General features: G+C 41.6%; 1 protein-coding gene across 7 annotated transcripts in view; it reads left to right on the top strand.

Moving 5' to 3' along the window:
* The window catches only part of TRAK1 (trafficking kinesin protein 1), a 112,518-nt gene extending 102,931 nt beyond the window's left edge, over nt 1-9,587 (top strand). For 6 of the 7 annotated variants that reach the window (XM_054019570.1, XM_054019569.1, XM_054019566.1 and 3 more), the window contains 2 exons: nt 620-722; nt 6,750-9,587. In XM_054019570.1, coding sequence (XP_053875545.1) covers nt 620-722; nt 6,750-7,548 — 902 coding nt within the window. In that variant the 3' untranslated portion in view covers nt 7,549-9,587. Of the gene's footprint in view, nt 1-619; nt 723-2,645; nt 2,735-6,749 lie in introns of all 7 variants that reach the window. The other variant, XM_054019572.1, reaches the window with a different exon arrangement.
* Nucleotides 9,588-26,617: the final 17,030 nt, after the last annotated feature.

Below are 26,617 nucleotides of genomic sequence, written 5' to 3'. Positions count from 1 at the left end.
GATCCAAAATTTTAAAATGATCCTGTTTATGGATGTGAAAGTCAGATAGAGAGGAGTCACAATACATCCTGAAACTTACTAGTAAGGGTTTCTGTAGCTTTAGCCTACATAGCATAGCTGGATCCATTACTGAAATGAAAGGTAATGGGGATGCCTTTGCCTGGATCAATCCAGAAGCTGAATTGCATTGAGTGTTCGGGATGTTGTAGATGCTCGGAAACCTTGTCTGCACTGGGAATGTTTTCCTATAATTTCCCACTGTTGCTGCCACTGTCAAGGGTGTTGGTGGTGGCGGCAGCTGGCATTTTAAGTACTGTATCATCTGAACCTGTTCAGAGCAAGATTTGACAGCACTGGTGAAACTAGACTGGTGAAAGTAATGGTGGGAAAATTTAGCAACTATTTTATTATTGTCAGAATAAACTTAGACTTGTGGAGATTGGTTTGCAGAATGGGTGCCAATTCCAATAACCCGGTAAGCTTGTATATTTCACCTTCCCTGCATTGATCCAGTCCAAGGTATCACATCACTTTTTGCATCTGTTTGTGAGCACACCAAACTTTTTATTTTCCTTTTATATATAAATGCAAAGAATTTGCCTTTTTTTTTTTAATTTAGTACATCATCCTGGGAAGTGCATGTCACAAACCAACTCCACCTTCACCTTCACCACCTGCCGCATTCTGCACCCTTCTGATGAGCTCACACGAGTCACTCCAAGGTAAGGGTTTTCAGTGACACACACAGTTCAGGGATGCCACAATCCCGTGGGGAGAAAAAAGCAAAGGAGTGGCGTAAGCAAGGGGATAGTAATGATATGCATGGGGATGGCGGAGAGAGGGAATAACAAACCCAAAATGCGTTCTACCCTTCCTCCAATTCCCTGTCAAATCTCTCAATCTCCTCCCGTTCTAACAGCGGCGGCTCCAGGCACCAGCGCTCCAAGCGCGTGCCTGGGGCAGCAAGCTGCGGGGGGTAGCTTGCCAGTCCCTGCGAGGGCGGCAGTCAGGCAGCCTTCAGCAGCGTGCCTGCGGGAGGTCCGCCAGTCCTGTGGATTCAGTGGCGGGTACACCAAAGCCGCGGGACCGGCGAACCTCCGGCAGGCATGCCGCTGAAGGTAGCCAGCCTGTCTGCCTACCATGCTTGGGTGGCAAAAAAGCTAGAGCTGCCCCTGCATTCTAAAAGGATGTTTAATGCCTGGCTTTACAAAGCCAACTGAGATATTGCAGAATCTACCTCCTGCTATTCAAATCTGGCACAGGTTAGAAGTGATTAACAGTTGCTTCAAGTCTCTTGGCCTAGTGGTATGCTACAAATATTTGAACAAAGGGCTTCCATAAAAGTGCATCCGCTGTCCCCAAAACTGGTTATAAATCCTAAGTACCAAATGTGTGAATGGTCTGAGGGTAACACTCACCCCAGCGCAGAGCACCAGCACAAGGAGCCCTCTGTCCACTTAAACCCTCTAAATATGCTTTAAGTGAGACTTTAGTGGCACACCGGCTTTGTGCTGCCTCTCTGCACATTTCACCAGTAGAGAGGGTGAGGGACTAATGAGTCTATTCATTTGTTATCCCATTTAAACAAATATTGGCGAGACTAAGATTGTATTATACGTTCATTGGGAAAATATTTGAAAATATCCGGCCCTTGGTACAAGGGGAGCAAATAAATAAATAAAGCAAAGAGGTAATTTTAGAAGTTCCAAAGATCTCTTTCTTCTCTTGAAGAGAGGATTCAGCGCTGGCCAGATGGGGGCGGGAAGGGACTCAACCAGTAGCCACGAAATTGTTCAAACACTCTCTTCAATTTGGTGGTGGAATCTTAAGCTCCTCAGAGCACCCTGCCAAACATCAGAGGGACTGTTTGTAAATGAATTGATGGTCTCAATCTAGTCTCTAGTGAACAGGTCATCTCATAATAATTGGCACTAGTAGGCACCGTGTTAGTCAAAAGGGTTAGGATTTGATGACTAAAGAGGGTGAATGGACTTCACACCTAAAGATGGACCCACCAGAACTAGGTGGAGGCCGGTATGAAAAGTATTTTTTCCATTTAGAAAGACTACACCCAGTTTTCTCCCCCTTCCACCATCTTCAGCCTTCACAAGGGACAGTGCCACTGTTTTCCTCATTCGAAAGCCAATTCAGAGATCTAGATTAATGAAGGGCAGTGCTTAGAAATCAAATTGGACCCAAGTACTGGTAGCCAAAGCAGAACTTTTGAGAACTAGGGGAATGTGAACACCTCCTGGATTGTGGGTATTTGGAAAGGAAGTACAAATTCATTATGGGAAACTGTTTACACTTACACTTCCATGTGGTATAAATTAAGAACCGTGCTATGAGTGGCCTTTCCCTTCCAGCACCACCATTTAAAGAAGTTACTTTTATTTTCTTCCAACATCTCTCCTAAAATGTAGACATTGTTGAAGCGCTGTTAATAATAGCCATAACAGTCTTCTTGAGATTCATTGGTTACTAAACTTAACAAGTTTGCTACAACCAGTAACTAAACTGAGCTTCATTTTAGCAAATTCTCATGGACTAAGTTGCCCTGGCCCCATTCATTCAGAAATATGTGATGCTGTCAACAGAACTGTTGGTGAGGAGGAGCTTCTTAAACTATAAATGATTCTTCACAGGTCATGTGAGGAGGAGGATGAAACTGCATTATGTCACGTTATGCTGAGAGGAGATATAGGGCAGACACTATGACCCAACGTGGCAGGGGGTGAGCAAACACTGCCAGCAGTGTCTGTGCTGGCGGGGTCATGTAGAAGAAATTCTAGTGTGTGTGGCACCAGCTAACCCAAAAAGTGTAGATATTTACCCACTCGGTTACATTCTAACCTAACATTCTAACCCAGGTTACATTCTAATCGGACTAAATTTCATGTAGCAAAGCAAGGTGCTGATTTTCCTAGACCTTATCCTGAAGCTGTCCCTAGTTTGAAGCACTTAGGCGCCTTTGGGTCTTTATTTGTTTTTGTTTTCGTGATTGTATTTGGGGTACCCTGAAGTGGTTTTGTTGGGTGGGCAAAGTATTCCCAATTAAGGCAATGCTAAGAAAGTGATGCCAATATAAAAGTGGTTTTCATGCAGCACTGGCTCTCTGTTGCATTTTAATGTGTATCTGCAATGACAGCACAGCAGAAACGTAAGCCTGAGTTTCTAGAAATAAAATCAAATTGGAGATGGAAGGAGTGTGGCGAGAGGGCATACTCGACAATAGGGTAGTCACTAAGGAGGCCAGAAGCAATTTAGTCTATAATTTGAAATGAAACAGAATACCTATGACAGTGGTGGGTTTTTTTTTTAAATAGGGCTTCTTTTAAAAATTGACCATTATCTGTAGTGTTCCAAGTTTAGTTTCCAACATTTCTTTGGTTTCCCACTAAAAATCAGTTCACAGAGTAAACTTTCTCCTGTTTTCTCTATTCCCACGCTTTTGTACCCCCTACTCTTAGCCAGTTTAGGAGATGTATTATAGTGGTTGTCATGTTGTCCATTGCTCTTAATGTCACCAAACTAATCAGAGGTATGAAGATTCAGCTTTAATCTATTGCCATAGGAAAAGTTCCTCACTAGCCTCCCCCCTTTCACAGCCTTGCACCATGTGTATGTGTGTGTACACCTTGGTGACATGTGTTATCTTCCCAGCTACGATGAGAGATCCTCCTCCAACACTGCTCACTGCCCAGACAAGCAGTGAGGAAATGTAATGAGTGCGGACCAACCACAGTAAATCTGCATGTCAAGCTATTTGGCACTGCAGACAAGTGCTGCACTTACAGGTAAAAGCCACCAGGTGGTGCAAGAAAATACATTCCAGAGTAGCTGAGAGAGGATGCTTTTCACATTATGATGGATAAACTGCTTTAGCTATTCAAACACTGTGCTTTTCTGCACTTCATATCTGGCCTTATTTGGATTTCCCTGTGACAAACTACAGCTACAGAGTAAAATGCAGTAGCCCCTTGGGACTGATATGTTCCCTTTCTAGAATAGTCGACAGATCTGTGGTGTTATGGGTCCACTGCTGAGATGCAGGGAATCCCAGCAGAGCAGAGAGTGCAGTGCATGGGCTGCTACCTGATCTTCCACAGCAGAACTATGCTGGTCCTGCTTGTGGAGGCCTTACTTGGCCACAGAAAAGGGACAGGACTTGGACTTCCTTAAATGGTACTTATAAGCTTGAAAAGAATGCTTTTAATGATGGGTGCTTTACAACTGTCTTAAATAAAAAGTCACCATGTTACACCCTTTCAGGGTATGTCTAGTCTAGAGTTTGTGGTCCTGTCTTCATTCAAGTTAATTAATTGCCACATGCCAGGCTGAGTTGGAGTACTTGTGGAGTGCGTCGACTTGCATTTGAAGTAGTGTAAATTAACTTGAGTGAATTGGCAATCCATTACCTAGGTCTGGTCTACCCTGCAGACTTACATTGGTATAACTACTTCACTCAGGAGTGTGAAAAATCCATACCCCCTGTGCAACGTAGTTACACCGACCTAACCTCCCGGGGTAGACGGCGCTATGATGGTGGGAGAGCTTCTCCCGTTGACATAGCTACCGCCTCTCAGGAAGGTGGATTAACTACGCTGACAGGAGAGCTCTCTCCCATCGATGTAGAGCGGCTTCATTAAACCACCACAGTGACACAGCTGCGTCAAAGCACCGTTTGAAGTGTAGACCTGTCCCTAGAGTTAAAATAGGACCAGTTTCTGCAAACCCTACGGTATTGTCTGCATGGGAGAAAAAGGTTTGTTTTTTGATTTAGGGCTTGTCTGCACTTGGAAATGTACCAAAATAATCATTCCAGAATAGCTTTTTTGGTACATTTACAAGAGTACACAAGCCTTTAGCTTAACTCAGTTGAACCTCCCCCTTAGCGTCCGTGTAGACACAGTGTAACCCTTTTAAACATTCTTAAAGGGGCTAAACTGTCTAGGCAGCCATTAAGGGGAGTTGAACTGGATTGAAAAAACATTTTTTTGCTCATGGAGACATGGCCAAAGAGGCTGAATTTCAGTAAAGGGTGAGGAGATCCCTATAGTTGGAAATCGCTCTCTAAAGTCTGTAAAGCATTTTGGATTCACCTGTATGAAGATGTGTATTTGAAGTGTTACCTATATTTGTGGTAGGGCATGCCTAGAACACTGTGAATGGGGTCTTATCCAGTATCCATTGATAATACGAGCCTTCCTTTTGACTTTAGTAGGTTTCAATAGGGCTCATACAGAGGTAAAGTTATTTTGTTATGTAAGGTGTTATCTAAGACAGCAAGTTTTTAAGGGTGACCACAGTATGCCTGCAGGATGCTGAAGGTGCAGGGCCTCAGAATTTGCACTTAGGCACACTGGATCCAGATTGTAACTCTTGTCACCACTGTCCTTTTAATTCTTCAGAAATGCAAGTTAAGTTGAATCCCCATTCATGTGAGAAGGACCAGCCACCGGGGAGGGGAAAACTCATCAAAATTAGTGCCACCGGTTATACATTTTTTTAACCAATAGAATCAAAAATGCTGTTGGTCAGATACAAGAAATATGCCTGCATGTATGTTTACAGTGTTTGTTGCCTGTGTTTTTATATTTAATGTGCCGGTTGTTCCTGACCTGCACCTTCTGACCTGCTGTTGGGATTGTTTTGTTTCTTTAGATGGGAGAGGGTTGGGCAGGGGGCGTTCAATTCTTTCCCTGGTTCAAGACTATGCAAATAAGCATGAAATTTGTGGACACCAAGCATAATAAAACTGACCCATATTGTATTTGGTTTGCTGCTGAGTTATTGATTACTCAACTAACAAACTATTGATAATCAGTGGCCTGCTTTTTTCAAAGGTGTGGAGTACCTAATGGGAGTCTTTCTGGTAGTGAGTGGTCAGCACCTCCGAAAATCAGGGCCCAAGTCTTCCCCCCCCCCCTTTTTTTGCTCAGTTTAATAAAAGGGCTTGTTTTAATCAGACAGATGGTGAAAATACCAACTCCCAGCTTCTCCGTTACTACCACTTCTGCAGCCAATTGATCATAACGGGTTCTGCTTCCCACCTGCTTCTCTCGTGGGATAGTAAGATACAGCGTTACTGGAACCATTAGCAGTTTGGTGGGTGGGGAGTTGCCGCTCTGAGCCATATCCTGGTCTCATTCAAGTCAGTGGTCAAACTCCAATTTACTGAATCCTTGCCCTATTGAAGTCATTGGGAGTTAGGGCCACGTACTGATCCCATTCTAGTCAGTGGCCAAAGAGGAAACGCTCTAGCAGTTGAAGTATTAAAGACCATTTATTTGTGGTTATGTCCAAGGATGTTTGATGCGGGGTGCTGGGAAATCATTAATCCAGCCATTCTGGACAAAAATGGTGTTTAAAGCTGAGCTCCAGACGTTCAAAGTGATGATCTTTGGGGGGGAGGGATAGCTCAGTGGTTTGAGCATTGGCCTGCTAAACCCAGGGTTGTGAATTCAATCCTTGAGGGGGGCCACCTAGGGATCTGGGGCAAAAATCTGTCTGGGGTTTGGTCCTGCTTTAAGCAGGGGGTTGGACTAGATGACCTCCTGAGGTCCCTTCCAACCCTGATATTCTATGATTCTATGATCTTTAGCACTCAATGTCCTGTATCCAGCGTTCCCAAGAGTTGGCAGATCTTTTGCATCGGCTTTTCAGGCTCCCTTATAAATGGAATACTTGTTCATGTTGAAAATCCTTACCCGGGCTCATTAATTCACCTTTTCTTCCTTTGTTTTCAGCCTTAATGCAGCACCTACTCCAGCTTGCGGCAGCCTTGGCAATTTGAAAGGCACCCCGGTCGCTACCCCCTGCACTCCTCGGCGTCTAAGCTTGGCAGAATCCTTCACTAACCTTCGGGAATCTACAACTACGATGAGCACATCCTTGGGCCTGGTGTGGCTGCTTAAAGAACGAGGGATCTCAGCAGCAGTGTACAATCCGCACAGCTGGGACAGGGCCAGCAAGGGCACCATCCTGAACCCGTACTCTCCTAAAATGGCGATCATTCCTTCCACTCCTCCAAACTCACCTATGCAGACTCCCTCTTCTTCCCCACCTGCTTTTGAGTTCAAGTGCACCAGCCCTCCTTATGACAACTTCCTTGCTTCTAAACCTGCCAGTTCCATTTTGAAGGAGGTGAGAGAGAAAAAGAACATCAGGAACAGTGAGAGTCAGACCGACGTGTCTGTCTCCAACCTTAACCTTGTGGACAAAGTAAAGCGGTTCGGGATTGCCAAAGTAGTTAGCTCGGGGCAAACGCAAGCGCCTCCCTTAACTGATGACGAGGGACCTCTTCTCTGTGGGGCACAAGGACCAGTAAGGGCCTTTGTTCCCCGAGGCTTGGCCCCAGAAGGCCTTCAGTTGGGCTGCCCTTCTGCAACAAGTGCCATTGGGGGTATTCAGCTGAACACTGGCATTCGAAGGAATCGGAGCTTCCCAACCATGGTGGGGTCCAGCATGCAGATGAAGGGCCCTGCAACTCTCACTTCTGGCATCCTAATGGGAGCCAAGCTCCCTAAGCAAACTAGCTTACGATGAAGGACTTAATTTTTATGGCTGGACTTTTAAAGAAATACCAAGAACCCGCCTCCAATTTTTTTTTTTTCTTCCATTGCCTCCTGAGTTTGACAAATCAACTTTGTGCCTAATGGGAGAAGTGTGTAAACTTTGTACAATTTGTAAATATGTACCAGATATATTGTAACTAATTTGTTTATTTTACTGTTCAGTTGAGTGCAAAATGTTCTGACGCTGCAGTTGCTGTATTAGGATTTAACTTGCTAACCTTCTGAAAGGTGTGGGTTTTTTTTTTTTTGTTTTTGTTTTTGTTTTTTTGAAGATGCACTGAAAAAAAAAAAAATTCAAGGATACAAGAAAATGAATTCTGTAGTTAGCCTAACCTGACCTAGCATAGCAAGGTTATTGACCATGTTATCTGAAACATTGGAATAACAGCAGCAGGGAGCATTTGTGCTTCGGTAAGTGCTAAACAAAGTAGTCAGTTTAGCATCTGTGTTAATTTCATTTTGCCCTTGTGGATGAAGTGGGTTATCCAAGCATATGGCTGTTATGCTTGAATTGATGAGACATTTTTCTGTTTTGTTTTGTTTTTCCTGGTATGATAAACTTGAACTAGTACTATGTTTTGAGGTCAACAGGCCTGCTACGTGCCTGGAAAAATGACACATTTCCACTACTGCTGTTTCTTCTGGCACATCTGTATTCTGTGTGATTCACTTTATTTTTTTCAATATTGCACTGGACTGTGGAAGGAAAAATGCTTTACGTTGTATTCTCTTGCTGACACTGAAAATCATACCTTACAAACAATCCTTAAAGAGACTAGTTTTCACACTTCACAAGATAACATGGCAACCACTTCCTGGGAGCCAGAGTCACTGAACAGTTTGGAAAACCATCTTGTTTGAAAAGATCGTTTAGCAAAAGCAGTCTTGGAAAAAGGTGTGTTCTTGAAATATGCAGGGAAGAACCACAAACGTATTTAGTAACAGAATATGGTACAAGCAAGGGAAAGCAGCTTTTGATCTTATATTTGACTTTTCGCTACAGGTTTTATATATAAAGAAAACAATCCACTAAGTGGTTTTATAACAAGGTGAGAATATTTTCTACTTAGCTTTCATCATTTTTCATAGAAACCTGTTTCCATCCAGGTGTTGTAAACTTGCCAGAAGTAACAGCCATTTGAAAACATTTTTATTCTCCTGCTATAATAAGCCCATGTGCTTTCAATCAGGAAAGCCCAGTATTTGTTAGAATTTTCTTTCCTGTCCCTCCCAATTTTATGTAAGGTGCTTGCAAGAATATTTGTTAGCTCTTAAAATAGAAATGGACAAAAAAGATCTTATTTCTGTAGCCAAGAAAAGATTTTTTTTTTTTGAGTTTTCATTTAAAAAATCAGCATCTGCTTTTTTCCTTGTAGTCTCTGTGAAGTTTAAAATCAAGCAGCCAGTTTATTTATTGCCACCAATACTGCACTACATGTAATTGCCGTGAATTGCCATTTGTACCAGACTGTTACTAAATCATTAGCACTGATAATTTCTTGTATAAATGGAACTGTCTTTTAGTCTTTGTGACAAGAGAAGGATGTCTTTGAATGAAGTAGATATTACAATAGTGCAATGATATTTTGAGAGAAAACACATGAGCCAAATACTGCATGTGTTTGAAGACTTCTATTTATTCTATGAACTTTAAAAAAAGTTTTAGTATAATGTCATCAGCTCTATTTGCTGTTGTATATGTGCACTTATTGCAAGTAACTTTAAATATCTTTTTATTTGAATGTATCTTTAAAACTAGATAGAATAACAATTAGATCTGAAAAATAATTGAGTTATATGGGCCATTTTATGTACCCAGCGAGAGAGAGCAATACCATATGAGAATTAAAAATGTAAAACTAATCATGCAATTTGGAAAATATTATTATTTAGCCTTTAAATCAATAGTAGGAGCTGTCCAACCACCAGAAAGCAGCTGTAACACATCAGAAAGATAAAATTTAAATTTTCTTCACTAATGAATATCAATAAAACAAAATAAAAGTTATATTGTTGTGTATTATTCAGCTTTATCCTTGGGCTTTTAAGGTGATAAATACTTTCACCTCAAAATGCCATATTGCTTCTTGAGTTATCAAAAAGAATGTAAGCTAATGTGGCTTTTAATGTCTGTGATTACTAAACTATGCTAAATATAAAACTGGTAAAAAATTAACAAAAAAAGGGAAGGGGAATTATGAAGAATTATTTTTCTCAGTATTTTTCAACCAACTGGATGAAGTTTTGGTTGTTGGTTTTTTGGTTTTTAATTGAAACCTTTTGTCCAGTAAAGCCCAAGCCCCAGGAAGATAATAAATTTGGACTTTATACAGTGTGTGTATATATTCTGTTCAGAGCAGGTCATGAACTCGCGCTGGGTATGGGCTATATAAAAATGGTACTGTTTAAACATCAAAGTATAGAGATGGTGTGAGGCCAGGGGAGTCCAGCAGGGACCTGGGTCCGGTCTAGTCATATTTTGTATCTTCATTATTGATTTGTAAGAGAAAATAAACACCAAATTAATGAAATTTGCAAGTAATATTAAATTGAAAGTAGGCACAAATACCAATGAGGGCAGAGTAATAAGACAAAAAGATCCATAGAGATTGGGGAGGGAGAAACCTGGAGAATAGTAATGCCAAGAGAGACTTGGGAGGATTTGCATCATATCAAATTAGACATGATTTTGCAATGTGATTTGGTAGCTGCAAAGAAAAGATGGGTGCAGTTACAGGCTGCATACACAGAGACATCCTATCAGTGAATAGAGGGTAATAGATTTCCTCTCTACAGCTCCACTGCAACTCCGCCAGAAATTGTGTTCAGTTCTAGGAATCTCATTATCAAAGATAGTGATTAATTGGAAGGAGTTCAGTGAAGAGGAGTTCTGGAGGGATCGACTGATGCGAACAGACTGTGTTAAGTATGTACAACTCCAGCTCAGAGATTATTGTGTTGATGAGGGATAGAAATTAGACGTTTGAAGGGTGTAAATGGGAAGTTATTTTTTAGCATATGAGGGGGGTGCATAGCCAGGAATATACTATAGCCCCAATACTGTTTTTGTTCCTCCCCCCTGTGATGTTTTGTCTTAAACTAGATTATAAGCTCTTCTGTGAGGCTGGGTCTGCCTTTTACTATAGGTCTATACAGCACCCAGCACGATGGGACTCCAACCTAGTTAGAGCCTCTTGGCAAAAGTACAAGCCGGCTTAGCTTTTAGGAATCTTAATGGGTCAGGATGGGTGAATGGTCTAGAAATTATTTTGACATTTCACAACAATCTTCCTTACAGTGGTACAATTCTGATTTAGGAGGGATCTCTAGGACTAAGCTTTCGCATTTCCGTTAAAAACTTCTCTACTTATAATCAGAGAGCTCAGTCTCCCAGAGAAAGCATTTCTCTTTGGATTCATTTTGTACAGTAACAAAAACATTGTCCAGAAACACCTGGCTGTAAAACCTGGACCAGAACTCTTCTCATATGTCATGGAATTAATTGTTTCCTTTAACTCATGTAGAGAAACAAGGGCCTGGAACTCTCTTATCTTCACAGAAAGCTCTGGGAATTTCAGTGCTCTTCCTTGTGGGATAATCCTCTTGTCCCTTGAAAGATTTTTAATTTTTTTTCTGCTGGACCCTGTTTCTCCTACAGTCTGTCCATGCCCACTTTCTCAGCATATGGAAGGTGACAAGCATTGTAAGTGCATCTGAAGAAGTGGGTTTTTTACCCACGAAAGCTTATGCCCAAATAAATCTGTTAGTCTTTAAGGTGCCACCGGACTCCTCGTTGTTTTTGTGGATACAGACTAACACGGCTACCCCTCTGATACATTGTAAGGGCATATGATATATACATGGCAGACATAAATGAAAAGCAGTTCCCTTAAGCAGTGGGAGGAAAAGCATGGCTTCCAGAGTGGTGCTCATGCGTGGGTTTAGCAGGGTGTTAACAAGGCTGCCGAAGTTTCACAAGCAATAGCAGAAAATGGTGCAGAATGAAAAAATAATGTATTGTTATGCAGGGCGTTGGTTGGAAATTTATTGAAGCTGGTGGGTGGAACAGCTGCCCTTCATTCAGAATAAATGTAAAAAGCAATTAAGCTCCTTAATAGAATAGATATGAGAAACAATAGGTGCCTCTGCCCAAAATGCAGGCTACTTGCAAGGTCAGTCAGGAATCTGAGCTATGTGGGCAGAAGGGTTTCACTGGGAACTGATTGCAAATGCAAGAGGCTGCATATTGTTTGATGAGGTGTGTGTGTGTCAGAGAGAGAGAGAAGGCAGCAAGGAAGCCCAGAGACGGCAAAAAAGCACTTTTAGCATGATCCTGAGAAAAAGTTGAGAGGTTTGGGTAAAGTGCTGGCTGAAAAGAGGCTTGGAACTATGAGCAAAGAAACTGTCTCCAGTTGTTTGATTCTGCCTGTGTTCAGGGAAACAGGACTTTGTGTACACTTTTTATAAATAAATAGGGTTGCACCAAAGAAATACCTGGCTCTCATCAATTTCTCCCCTTAACGGAAACCTGCAAGAACCCAAATATCGGCTAACCACTTGGGTCAAAAAGAGATTAAAATGTTCAATTTGCAAGCATTGTATGTAACTTTTTAGGGTGTAATTGGTGAAAATTGTTTTCTTTTTAAAATGTAAATGGACTTTAATGTTGATGGTCCCATGAATCCCTACATTTCAAGAGATTATCTAAAAATCCAAATGCAGAAACTGGCTTATTTTCCTGTTGGGATAAAGAAGTTGTATCAGAGATACTAAGGTCACTTTTTGACCTGATCTGTTAGGCCTTTACCCTCTCCTTAAAACACTGATTCGTTGTGGCCTATAAACCCTACTCTTTCTCTTTTACTAACAGTTTCATTAATACCTACACCCACATCTCTCTCTTCAAATTTACAGTCCCTAAGCAAAGCAACCACATGATCTAATCATTGATAACCTTTCTTCTCCCTACCCTACAGTGTTTACTATCCTACACCATGTTACATGCCCCATCCTGCAATATGTGCAGAGATAGGTGTTTGTGCAGAGCCCCGTTGAAGTCTATGGGGCTTTGTGCAAACAGAGGGACCTACCTGCTTCCCTCTCCTTGTAGGGTCAAAGCATTAAGCTCTTTGGGACATTTTCTTTTACTTGTCTGTAAAAGGTTTTGTGCATTTATGCGTCCATCAAAATAAAGTATTAACTATGAGTAGTAAGATGGTATACCAGATAAGCTCTTCTTTCGTTGGCTTCTAGTATCAGAGGGGTAGCCATGTTAGTCTGGATCTGTAAAAAGCAACAGAGGGTCCTGGGGCACCTTTAAGACTAACAGATGTATAGCAGCATAAGCTTTTGTGGGTGAATGCCCACTGACATGCGTCTGACGAAGTGGGCATTCACCCACGAAAGCTTATGCTCCAATACATCTGTTGCTTTTCATTGGCTTGTGTGTTTTCTCCAGATATTGAAATGGATGAAGTCTGGATCTTCTGGCATCCCATGATACCTTCTCCACTTGACCAGGTTGGATTAGTGTGATTTTTTCGAGTTCTGTTAGTCGCCTCTGTCTGTGATGGAGCAAAGAATACTGCTGCAGAGATCTAAGAAAAAAAGCAAGGGATGATGCTTCAGTAATCTTCACAGGAAGCAGGAAAGGCAAAAGAAATGAACTTACTGTAGAAATTATGAAGGTAAAATTATTAAACTATTACACTCAAGGAAGGGATTTGTAAAATCAATAATATGTGCCATAGCACATGAGAGGAACATTCACCTCACTGGTAATAGTGCAGTTCCCTGTTCAGTTCCAAACCAGTCAAACTGTACTGTCATGTTGGATAACACTTTGAGAGATACTAACTACCCATTGGGGCCCTAAAGGAGCCTGTTTTAAGAAAGACAAATCTCCTGCAGCATCCTTAGAGAAGATACCTATTTAAGGTACCTATTTTAAGACATGCAGTTAAATAATCCCGAAGGCTTAAAAAAAAATTGGATTCTCAGCACCCCTAACAGCTAACACTACAGCTATCTAACACTACATGGCTGGTTTTGGGTCAATGACATTAACGTTTTAATACTCCTCATGGAATTTGTCTCCAGTTTTACAAAATTTACACAGTTGAATTTATTTTAGGCTCGAGATTCCTACCATCTTTTGAGCTCAAAACAAACAGGTGTAATAATTTATTTTCCTGACTCTGCCTCCTTGTTTGTTTCCATTCAAGACAGTGATGTACCAGAGCAGTCGAAGTGCTATCCACTGCCTTCCTATCGCCACCAGAGGGCACTCTGTGACCTGTACAGAGTCTGGAAATTAAATGCTTCCACAGGGTCTGCTAAGGCATTTCAGGTGCAGCATAATGCTTGATTCTTCAGCCAGTCTGGTCACGCCGTTGTGAGTGGAGGTTTTGAGGTCAAGTGAATAGCAAAAAGTCGCACATTCGATGGTCTGCTGATGCAGACACTGGTCCTAATCTTGGGCTGTATTAGGGCCGCTTGGCATTGTTCTGCTGCTGGTAAAGTGGTTCTAACACTGGTGCAGGAAGAGTCTCTGGTGGCATAGACAGTGTTGCAGCTCCTGCACCTCCACCTTCCCTGCGGACAATGTAGTGAGCATGAATGAGAAAAAGGTGACATGGCCAGGGTTTGCCTGCACTTTGGTGGTCCCCTGGTGGTTAGTCCCTCAGGGCCATGGGCAGTATAATTTATAACTACCTGCAGGCTGCTTTCACTTATGCTGGGGGACTAACCCAGCACACAGCCAGCCCCTCTTTAGTTGTGCACTTCTTGACTGCACCTGAGCAGCAGGGTGACTATGTTGATTGGTGGGGTCAAAATATATGGAATAATAATTGCCTGCATCTGTACTAGGACTATGCTATGGAAGCCAAGTAAGAAGGGAGAACTATGTGTAATATTTTATTAACATCAGAACTCTCCTTTGCACCTGCAATTGATCCCTGCTGCGGCTTTGAGTAGTGTCCCTGGGAGTGCTTCACTTGAGGATGTGGGCTCTTGATCAGAGATCTTCATCAGCAGTGTCTGTGGGTCTGTCCAACACAGCCTCATGCTCCAGTGTGAGGATATCTAGGGGAGGATTGACCTGACACCGCTCCAGTTCCTTTTCAACCTCCTGCAGCTTGAGACAGAGCATTGCTGTATTCGCTATAGCTAACCATGTGGCTCACTGCTTTTTCTGTCATTGTTCTTATATTTCTTTTTCTTTTATATTTAAATTTTTGTTATTTAGCACTATTTAGTACTTGGGCACTACCCCCACCCTTCCTTTCTTTGTTTGCCCAGTCTGGGCCTTGGTGGTTTTACAGGCCTCAATCTGCAGCCTCAGTTAACGGTTTAGGCACAAAATCCTGGGCTTCAAACCCCGCCAGACCTGCTGCAGGTCTTTTTCCTCCAATGACTGACATTCAAGCTGCCTCTGCTGCTCTGGAGATATCCACTTTCCCTCCAAGAGCAACGCCTGTTTAAGTTTTAAAAGCAGATCTCGTAAACATAGGGAGGGTAGGTTGAAACTGTTGTCCGCATTACCTCATAAAATCAATCTGTTTAGATCAGTGGTTCTCAACCTGTGGCCCGTGGGCTGCTTGAGGCCCAATTAGCACAGAGCTGCAACCCATGTGACATCCTCAGGGCCACACAGATAGTATTGGATGCAGCCCCAATGGTAAAAAGGTTGAGATCCACTGGTTTAGATAGATATGTCTCTCCATCACTGTAGTATCTTAGCATCTCAGAAACATTAATGAATTCATCTTCATAACACCCCTGAGAGCAAGGGAGAATTATTACCCTTCTCTTGGGGCTGAGGAGCTGAGGCACAGAGAAATTAAGTTCCTGATGAAACTTGGGTCACACAGAATGTTGGTTGCATAGCCAGGAATAGAACCAAAGACTTCTGAGTGAGTCCCATTCTAATGTCTTCACTGCAATACCATCCGTTCTCGCCCTTCATTTCCATATCCCTCAATCACTATCTGGCACCACAACATAACACTCTGAATAAATAGATCTTACAGAAGTCCCAAACTTCCTTTAAATGCAAATCAGACATGCTATGATAGTGCACTGGGCCCAGATCAGACCGCTGTAATTCTGGTCACTGAATACATTAACATATAAAACACAAAAAGGATAATTAAAGGTATTGAAAAATATTGGTAGTTAAGAGTTCTTTCAATTGTAACATTGGCTGTATGCTGGTATACAAATGAATATTCAAAAAATACTGACTAGATTACACCAATCTTTCCAGTCTCTTTGAAGTGTGCCTCTAATGTGCTGAATGCTAATTTTTGTTCAGTTAACAGGCATTAATGAAAAATTCAATGCTTAACCAGAAAATATCTGTAAATCTGATGATGGATGTCTTCTTTGAGAGAATTTAAATGGATTCTGTTGGGATAAAATCATATATTAAAAAAACTTCCTATCTATGTTGATAAGGTCCCTCGAGATTATTAAAACACCTACATTTTTTTTGTCTGCTTAGTAAATTCAAGTTAGACAGCAAAACTAAACTAGTTGGTTTGTAATTAATATCTCCTTCACCTGGAGTATTATACCCAAGCAAAATGCTGCAGTGGCTCAGTTGCAACTGTAAGACCCTGGCTTTGTGTTGTGTGCCCCTCCATGGACTGCCCATTTAGAGGATAACAGCCTGCTACTAGCTCAAGTGGGTCGAGACCAGGGCGGAAAGTCCTCGGTTCAGTTCCCACTGATTTCCCGTGAGGGATATCATTACACAAAGGCTGGCCATCTGACCTTTCTGTGAAGACATCCGTGTGTAGCACGGCAAGAGGTCATTTTAAAATGTTGGCAACCAAGTGATTTTATTTTAAAAATTACTAAAATGTTTAGTTCAAAGAAACAAGAAATGATAGGCCAGCTCTTCCTTTATTGCCAGTTCAGGGATGTGGCTCTCGCTATATTAGTCATAGGGGTTTTTACATACCTTTGGGGACACCATGATTAAAACCAAGCAAAATAATCACGCTAATTAACCATAGTTATTTTATTAATAAAGGGAAAGAAAACATTAGCTAAAACAGCACAAATGACAGAACACAAACGATAAACTGGTTACTTTCATTACAATACCTTCTGCATGCCTCTCTGTGGAGAAAGTTTAGCAGAGATTATATCTTTGTGCGTAGGCCCACCTTTGGTGCGGCACTTTTTCTCTTGGGAAGTTGAGACCAAGGTCTCATTTCCCAAAATTATAGTGAGTCCGTGGCTAGCGTATCTTTTGATAGCTAAGAATGTTTACAAGAGGGCAAAAGAATGTTGTTTAAAGGCAGATGGGAGCTGTCTGGTTATTATTAATAACCAGCCAGTTTTTAATTGGTCAAAGAAAGCAATCAATTAAATCCAATGAAATTGAAGAAAATATTTAAATCTGTTACTTAGAGCCATGTAAGTAACTCCTCCTGAGTTGGGGAGGAAGCTGCTTGAGCACTGCCAGTAATTAATTAATTAATGATTTCCCCATTAATATAAATATTCTATACTTAAATGTCTTCTTACATTAGTAATTAGTTTAGTAAGCTCAGTAGACTCCATGTGGGGTACATAAAGCATTTCACCATTTACATAGCAATGATATTAGGAAATTATATTAGATGCTTTGCGTTTAGTTAAAATTCTTGCAAATATGCCATTCAAAATGGTTTGCTATTTCAATAGTTAGAAATAAAGGTTTTCTACAAAACATTTCCCAACTAAAGTTTCTCTAAAGTTCGAAAGACACAAGCAGAGGTTTTCTTGCAAAAAGGGTGTGTTTTTTTTTTTTTTTTGAAGGCCCACTTCACCCCTAAGTTTTATGATTTGACAAGGAGTTTGTGTTACTTCTCTTTGGCGTCTTTTTGACCAACTGGAGTCTTTACGATTAAAACTCCTATCAAGTATTCTGCACAAAGCAATCACAGCTACCAAGTTTACATTCATTTTTCTAACATAGTATAAAAATGGGCATAGAACATTAAAGTAAGACAACACTTAAAATGCAGATATTTTGGATTTGTATTAACACTCTTAGGGGTAAGAAACATAGTTTTATGGCGAAGATGGGTTTATGTTCTTGACAATTGCTTGTCCCCACGATGACAGAAAGCAGAAGCCTCCTGGAATTCCTTTGATTAGCTTGAATATTTCATATAATTAAATAAAAATATATGGATGTTGAGGTACTTTTCTCCAAGCACCATATGTATGAAAGTAATGATCAATATAACCCAAGTTTCATTGAAGATACAGGCAAGTTTCATGGCCTAACACACACACAAATATAACAATTGTATTCATATTTTTACATCAATATTGAGGTCTTTCCCCTATACGTGGGAGGGCAAAGCATGCGCCCAAATCTCTGAGAGTGAATGCTCTGAGTTCAAGGTATATTTTCCCTCCAGAGGAGATGTTTGAAACCATGCAGAGGAGAAAAGGGAGGATGGTCAGTGAAAGCAGCCAGATGCCAGGTTTCTGTTGTGAAGATTGTACAGAACTGCGGTGTCCTGGCCCATGCAGATGGGGAGTTCTGACCTCTGTGAAGGCCACTTGGCACTCCCTTCTCTCGTCCAGCAACATGGCTGCATCCCCTGTGCTGACACTAATGTTCCCCTGATAGCATTTGTAAGCTTGCTGTAGAGTTGCTATTGCTGTAATCTTTGGTAACTACTGTATGGATTTATGCAGGAAATTCACAACACATTGCAAATAGGGAGAATCTTTCATCTCTGCCCCTTTCTGTGCCCAGCCCTGCCACGGAGCTTCCATGGTTGGTCTTTGCATGGATGTGGCTTCTGTGGTCTCTGCAGGCGTGGGGAGTGTTCTACCCTTTAGCAAATTTGCGGGTTTTCTGGCACTTTTTGTTCCCATTCACGTCTCCTTACAACAGAATGGAGAAATCCAAATACTCCTCCCTACTCCCCGCAAAAAAAAATTCATCAGCCATACATTTTATAAAACCTAAATTCCTGACCTAAACTACTTGACTTTGTCCATTTAAGGTGATCTAAAGCAGTTAGGAAAAAATGTGGAACCTCCTGCTTGGGGGTCTCTGATGAATTTTTTTTCTGCTGTTGTTTTTACTCAGTCATAGAAATTGTAACATTCAATGGTAATGAGGGATACTCCAGGGAAAAAGTGCGATGAGGTTGGAGAGAGGATGATGGAGAGACAGCTTTGAACATACTTGACATTATGTGCGACAGGGACAATGTTGAATAGGCTCTTAGGCTGGTGATAGGCTAATGTATTAAAAATGTTCACACACTGTGCATAAAGTATGCAGCAAGGCAAACGCAGATGAGAGTAGAAAAGAACTCATTTCGGTTAGAAAGTTTTCCTCCATCTGACTGCAATTTTATAATTAGGGTTAGTCTGTCATATTGTATAAAGCCATTAAAACTGTCTCTTTTCCTAAAAGATTTTTCCAAAGCTTTCATAGATAATTTTTGCTTCCAAACAAGTTAAAGAAAATGCTACAGGTCATATTTATTATAGGCAGAGCCAGTAGCACCTCCTATTTGGTTGCCTCACACTGTATGACCTGGTTTTCAGTTGCTTATAACAATGCCAAATTTTAACCATTGGGGCTAAAATTGTTTGTGCTGGGTGTCTGCCTCAGAGTGAATATTTTTGAAAGTGTCAGCCAAAACAGTTCATCCATGTCCAAGAACAAGGCGAGGGAAAAATATATTGCTTTGCCCATGGTAGAGAGTCCTGACAATCTTTTCTTAAAAAAACAAACAAACAAACAAACCTCTAGCAGTCCCTTCTTTAGAGGAGGCCTTTTGCCATCTGTGTGAAAATTCACCTAAATTTGGTCAAGGTATAGCCATTGAAAAAAATCAGTTTGCACATGCTCAGCAGAGTTTTGCAGCTGAAGATTCTGTCCACACTGAACATGCTCCTGCATGCAAGACTTTCCCAGTTCTGGGTTGGGGCTATGGACGGGCACCAAAACTGAGACCAGTGAACTTGTCTCTCCTGTGCTCTCAATGGCCCCTCCCTTCGACCGTTAGTGTCCAGCCCATGAGGAAGAGGAAGCTGCCTGATCCAAATACAAAGGGGACAAGAGCCTGACTGTGAGGGGATGGCCGTGGGGCAAGCACACACCAGCCTTGCACAGACAACCTTAATTCTGGCATCTCCTAAACGTTTGAGTTCTTGACTTTGTAACTTCAATAATGTTCTGTAATATAAAAATATGGCACTGAAGTTGCAAAGAAGGTTTAATATCTAATATCCCATCACCATATGTCCCATTCAAATACATATTAGGTTTTGAGACAACTAGGAGTAAGTGCTGTTTCCTGGCAGAATGGGGATCTTAGGTAGCTGTTTGGAGGGATTAACCTTCTGCTCAGTTGCTCAGAGAGCCATATCCCTCACATAGATTTAAGGGCATCCACGTGGTCAGAGGGCCATATCCTCTGCCTTCTCCTTATGGTTATTGTCCGCACACCCCAGGAAGGGTAATACACGAAAACTCCCAACAGAGAATTACTCAGTTTCTCCTTTCTGGGAGGGGACACTGTGCCCTTAGTTTCCAGTGCTGATAATCAGATGACTTAATACTTACAAAGGGCAAGGTACCTGCACAGGGAAGTAAGAGGGTTTTAGTCCCCCGCATTGGGTATGTTACCAGTGGGACCCAGTGAGGTTGGAGGAGGGGAAAGCCGTTCATGCGGGACAACAAGCTGGGTGTGGGAATGTGCAGAGCATTGGTTCTGTTCCCCTCCCCAAAGCACCACTCAGGCCAACTGAGCCTGGCAGAGGTGGATGTGATCTGGTACGGATATAGGCCGATTCCCCCCTAAAATACAGTACAGTTACGTGCTGCTCCTCACTCAGGGCATACTGCCATGTGACAACTTCGCAAAAGCTAAGCATATCCAAAGGGGAAATCAGTAAGAGAGAACAAACGGGGAGCCCAACTTTGTCACTGCTTTTCAGGCTACTTGCAGAGCAGAGCTGTATTTTAAGAGAAGGGTGAATATTTTTCATTCATTTCAAAGATCATATTAAAAGATTGCCCACACCATGAATTAATGATGTGTTTCTCTGAGGCACAGCAACTAGCTTATACAAATGCACAAGTCCATCAGCTCCTTCCCAGAATGCTGTCGCATACTATATTAAATAATTGAGCATTTTAAAGTAATTTTATTGTGTTACCGATACACTATAGAAAGTTGTAATCTAAAATATGGCCCAGGATTCCATGTTCTCTGTCTTTGTGAGAGTGCTGAATAGAGGCTCAATCCACTATTGCCAATGTGTCTCTCTCTCTCTCTTGTTTTCTACAGTACCTGTTTTGAAATTAAATTAATAAAGCAAGGAATAAAGTTAATTGAATCAGGGGTCTACAAAGAAAATAATTGTGTCTTTATCTGTGAAATGTATTGATCTGCCATCTCACCAATGTTAATTCAAATATCCCATAAGGCCTAATTTATGTGATGCTATATTAAATATCAGTAGGTTGGCAGTGCTAGTAAACTCATCTCCAATGCAAACAAAAGGATGCTGTGTTACTGCCGACATATAGCGTGTACTGAAATTCTCACAATATTTTTCAACCCAGATCCTGTAAAGTGGCAGAAGAGCAAACATTGGCATTCAGGGAGAGGAGCTGCACAGGTGACTTTAAGTCCCCTTTGTGGACTCCAATCTTGAGCCCGCTGGGCTCCAAACCAGTTTGCCATGATTTAAGTTAGAGCGGCCTAAGGGCTGCTTCAGTTTATGCCATTTGCCAGAAGCTGACCCTAATGGCCGTTACAGCACCTGAGACTGATGTGCTGGCCCCACCCTTTTCCACCAGCCAGGACTTCTGCACCCACTGTAGGCAGAGGGGTGTCACAGGAGCTGCTACAGTAGCTCTATGCCATCTGGGGATCCCAGTGAAAGATGTTCCTCCAACAGCTGGCCATGCCCGCTCTAGGGCGGATTTGTGCTGGTGGAGTGGCCCACAGCAGCCCTAATACAGAGGACAATCAGAAATTTTAGCTGTATTGTAACCATCTGAACACAAGTTCTCTGAATTCTCTGGAGCCCTCTGTCTGGCCACACTACCAGTGTTTGCCATTAGGTAGGTACCTGCTTTTTTGATGCTATTCTTTTTTGCTACATCTGGAAGATGTTTCACAATCAAAGAACAGTGACGTCTGCCTAAGGAAAGCTTTTTGCAGCACACACTGGCTTGTGTAGGGAGAAAGCTCCTCTTTGGATCTCTTAGTGTAGCTGCTATCTGTAGATCACGAGTGGACTATTCACACCAACCAATAAATTTGATTAATTTAGCTCCCATTGTCTGAAAAAAGATTTTAAGTTTTACAAATTTGTTTGCTCTTTGAAGCATTTGACCAATATTTGATACAAACAGATTTCACCCTCTGAGTTGTACATGATTTGCCACAACTGTTGCTTCAAGTGTTTGATATTTGGGTTGTGTGATTGGCCATGTGGTGTAGCTTCTGCTCCCTGATTGGGTGGCTGAATTTTTTAGCAACATGGGGGATTGATTAAGTCACTTGTGGCCCAAGTGGTCATAAGAACACATTTGCAGAATTAACTGGTTTACAGATAGTGCAGCCTCAATGATCATTAAAATTGTCTTGAACCCGTTTCCATGATTAATAAAAGCAAATATCTTCCATATTGATGTCACAATCTCTTAATAATAATTAGTAGCCTTATAGCTTGTTTCTCAGCTATACATTGCATTTATAGTTCATAGGATAGCTTGATTGGGGAAAAAATGGGTTAATATGGCAGAAATCACCTGCGATCTCATAATGACACACTAAATTTTCCATTTGAATCAGGCCCTATATGTATGTCATCACATAATCAAAATCCTGGGCAGCAGTGTAGATCATGCCCTCCACACAAAGACTGCCCACAGAGCTGTTGATTTCTACACACTAGTATTCTGTTTGGTCCAATGGGAAGAGAAATGGAAGAAAAAGCATATAACATATGAAATGGATTTAAATATACTTTTCTATATATTTCTTAATGGTCGTCTAGAGACTTGGTAAAGGGGACATCTGTATTAGACTTAACTCAAAATTTGTAGGTTTAGTACGTGTCTTAAGTTTAACATTTTATTATTTTTTGTGGGTATGAAAATTACGATATTTAATTTATTATTTATGTTACAGTAGTGCCTAAAGGCACCACGCAAGACTGAAGCTTCATTATGCCAGGTACAAATTACTGGGCAAAAGATATTCCATCCCAAAGAACTTATAATTAGAGCTGGGCAAAAAAGATTTTGGCAAATGGTAAATTTGATCCCCCCCAAAAAGAGTGCATTTTTAACTATTTGCCAATGCAGACCAAATTCAGCAAATAGTTTTGGATGAAAAATATCCAGATTTCCCCACCCCCCGCCGCCAAGAAATGTCAAAAGGTTTTGTTTTGACACTTTTGAAATCAGCTGTTTTGATATTTTGTTTCAAAAATGACATTTTCAAAATGAAATATCAACCTCACCAACACTATTTTGGTGAAAAATATCTGAAAAAATTCAGTTTCAGTTTGAAACTTTTTTTTTTAAATGTTTTGGTTCAGCTACTGAACAAAAAATCAATTATTTGGTCAAGTCTACTTGATCAGTTCCCTGTCTTCTCTATTCATATGTGGAGAAAAGACACATTATCTCAATTTTTTTACAAATGAGCAACTGAGTTGTAGAGATTAACTGACTTGCTCAATGTCACACAGGAAGTCCACTAAGCATCCATCCTTTCTGTTAATGTGTCTCTGTAGATTAATGAGATTCTGCTTTGCTTTTACTACATATTTGGATTATTTATCCTCATTAAATTGTAAACAGAACAATGGAATAGGGAAATATAGTGTTAAAACACAGAGACCCTATTTTAAGCCCTTAAGTCATTTTATAGTGCAGTTTTTGGGATTCTCTCTTACTTCAAGGCTTCATTTTGGGTGTTTAACTGCTGTATAGAAAGTCTATCCTCCTAATACAATAGTGTGATGTCCCCTTTCAATGTAAATATTAAGGTTAATTAATCCAGGGAAGAATTTGTAGAGTTTTCCATCATGGCCTCATAAAGATACTGAGAGAGAGCTACAAAGCCTTGGAGTGATGCCACAAAGCTAAAGAATGAAATAGGAGATGCCTAAGTAAGAGAGAAAGAGAGTGGTTTTTAAGGCAACCCACATTAGCAGCAGAAAAGATGAGTGATCATGATAATATTTTCCAAAGGCATTATGAATATCCTGTCCATAAGAGGAATATAATATGAGAGAGCACGTTTTCATCAGTTGCTCCAAAATGAAGGAGGACACAGTTGAAGCCTTTTTTAGAAACCTATAGCAACTGGTTGAATACTTTGAGTTTGAGGAGGGCAATGAGTTTGTAAAAGGTAAACTTATGCTTGGAATAGGAACTAATAATCTATCTCAAAGGGGTTGCAAAAGATAGAAGGCCTAACCTTATAGAGTGCCATAGAATTCGTCCTTCATTGCAGGTCGCCTTTAACTAAGTGGGAAGAAAACCTGAGTCCTTTCCTGGAGTTACTGGAAATAGATATGTGGCAGAAAGGTGGTCTGCCATTACCTTTTGGAAACAGCTGACACTTTTAAAGATAAAGGAATTTGTAAGCTGGAGAGCTAGCTTGTCAGTCCAGGAAGGAGCAATGCCACTGCAGAATCTGTTTCTGGCCCTTGCCTAAGGGCACAGCTTATTCGCTGAAGAGAAATTTAGGCAAAATACTGAACTAAAGTAGTTCCTCTGACCCCCACGGACTACAACTCTGAGAGGATTTTCCCTCACCTCTCTCAGCCAGTGCCTTGACCCAGGTTCTCCCTCAGGAGCATTTCCACTCCCAGAAGTTCTCAATTCCAAGGCCCAAGCCACATTTAGGCATGACGGGGCACCTAAAAGTACACCAACAAAATCACCTTCAGTCAGGAAACAGGGTCAAGTTAACAGGCTAGCTGAAACAGAACATTTTCACATTCCTTCCTTCTGGGCCACCAAACCTCGTTAACAAAATAACCATCCCACTCCCCAGGCACGTAATCCACAAAGCCTGAGTTAGGTGCCCAGGCTGCCTATGCGATGCATGGGGAGAGATAGGCACCTAAGAATGGGATCCACAAGCGCAAGTGTACACTGGGTGTGTAGTGCCTCAGCTAACCAATAGCACATGCTGAAGAGAGGGGTGTGGCCTAAGCCCCACCCCTATCAGGGAATTAGGTGCCTAGATTGGGGGGAGGTTGGATCCACAGCCAAGAACCCTCTCTTTGAGTCAAGTACCTAAATCTTTTCTTGCAAGAATAGAGGTGGTGGCACACGCCTAACACCACACAAGAAAGATTCATAGATTCATAGATTCTAGGACTGGAAGGGACCTCGAGAGGTCATCGAGTCCAGTCCCCTGCCCGCATGGCAGGACCAAATACTGCCTAGACCATCCCTAGTAGACATTTATCTAACCTACCCTTAAATATCTCCAGAGACGGAGATTCCACAACCTCCCTAGGCAATTTGTTCCAGTGTTTAACCACCCTGACAGTTAGGAACTTTTTCCTAATGTCCAATCTAGACCTCCCTTGCTGCAGTTTAAACCCATTGTTTCTGGTTCTATCCTTAGAGGCTAAGGTGAACAAGTTCTCTCCCTCCTCCTTATGACACCCTTTTATATACCTGAAAACTGCTATCATGTCCCCTCTCAGGGGGGGCCTGGGGGTGGAGTGTAGGCAGGGCCACACAGGCAGTTTGGGTAGTTTTCCCCTGCCTTTGATATCCACCACCCATGCACCCAGGGTGTGGGATACTCCACTTTAATTCCCAGCTGTGCCTGAGGAGAAGGGATATGAACAGTGGCGTCTCACCTACAAGGTGAGTTCACTATCCACTGAACTGTAGAGTCATTCTCATTCACTCACGTTCTCCAGGGCAATGCATAGGTAATACGCAGTGGAACAGAACCAGAGATTGAGGGAGCCACACATCAGAATATCCCATAGCTCAGTGGTTAGGGCATGCACCTGGGAGACCCCTGTTCGAACCTGTTCTGTTCATCAGGCAGAAGGAGGAATTGAACCAGGCTCTTCTACATTGCAGTTGAGTTCCCCAACTCCAGGACTAAAGGTTATAGGGGAGACTGCCATTGCTTCCTTCTCCCTGTGGCTGTTACATGTGCAGTTAGGTGTGCTCAGAGCATACTTCCCAGATTGGGCCCTGCAAGCAAGATAGGCAAGGAAATGCCAAGTTTTACCTGGTTTGAGGCTCCTGCCGAGGCATTAGCTAGGTGCTGGTCATCACCCTGAGCCTGCAGTGTGCATGGCCAGAGTCAGAAACTGGATTTTATTCCACTTTATGTCTCATGAATGACATGTCATCTGAGGTCTGATTGCAGAAGCTGTAGAAGAAAGGGTGATAAAGAGATAGGGAAAACGCACAACTGTATTTTCAAATCATCAACTGAATTCTCACACAAGGACTCAGAAAAATCAGCTTTGGGCTTGTAAACTGAACAAATTTGATCTGAAAATCATTGAGAGATAACAGGTGAAATTCTGACCCCCTTCGACTTCAATCATGTCACTGTTTTATCCAATAAAAACAGCATAGCACAATGTCATTTTTGCAGGTACATTTCAGATCATCCTCTAATTGCACTTTCTAACAACATTCCTTATTCCCACATTTTTCTCTGATGAGCAATGTTGGTAGCAAGTTAAATGTCAGCAATTTTATGTATTTAAGTAGAGAAGTTAGCAGTGTATGATATGGTCTGGTTATCTTTTGGCATTTTTTTACCCAGTGAAGCTTAGTTCAGATGCAACATCTGGTTTTTCTAAAAAGTTTTATATTTTGTATATAAAATGTGGTTTAGCTAGGTTGAGTGAGACAAAAGGAGATACAATGTCTTCCGCCAAGGTCATAATCTTAATCACTGTCTCAGCCAGAATTATAATGCTTCTAGCTCCTAGCTGTGTGCTTCAATTTCTTGCCGCACGTCACTTGATATTTTCATTCCTCA

The sequence above is a fragment of the Malaclemys terrapin genome, chromosome 2 (genome assembly GCF_027887155.1).
Source record: "Malaclemys terrapin pileata isolate rMalTer1 chromosome 2, rMalTer1.hap1, whole genome shotgun sequence".
Classification (NCBI taxonomy): Eukaryota; Metazoa; Chordata; order Testudines; family Emydidae; genus Malaclemys; species Malaclemys terrapin.
Note: the sequence above shows the minus strand (reverse complement) of the source record. Positions and strands in the feature narration are given on the sequence as shown.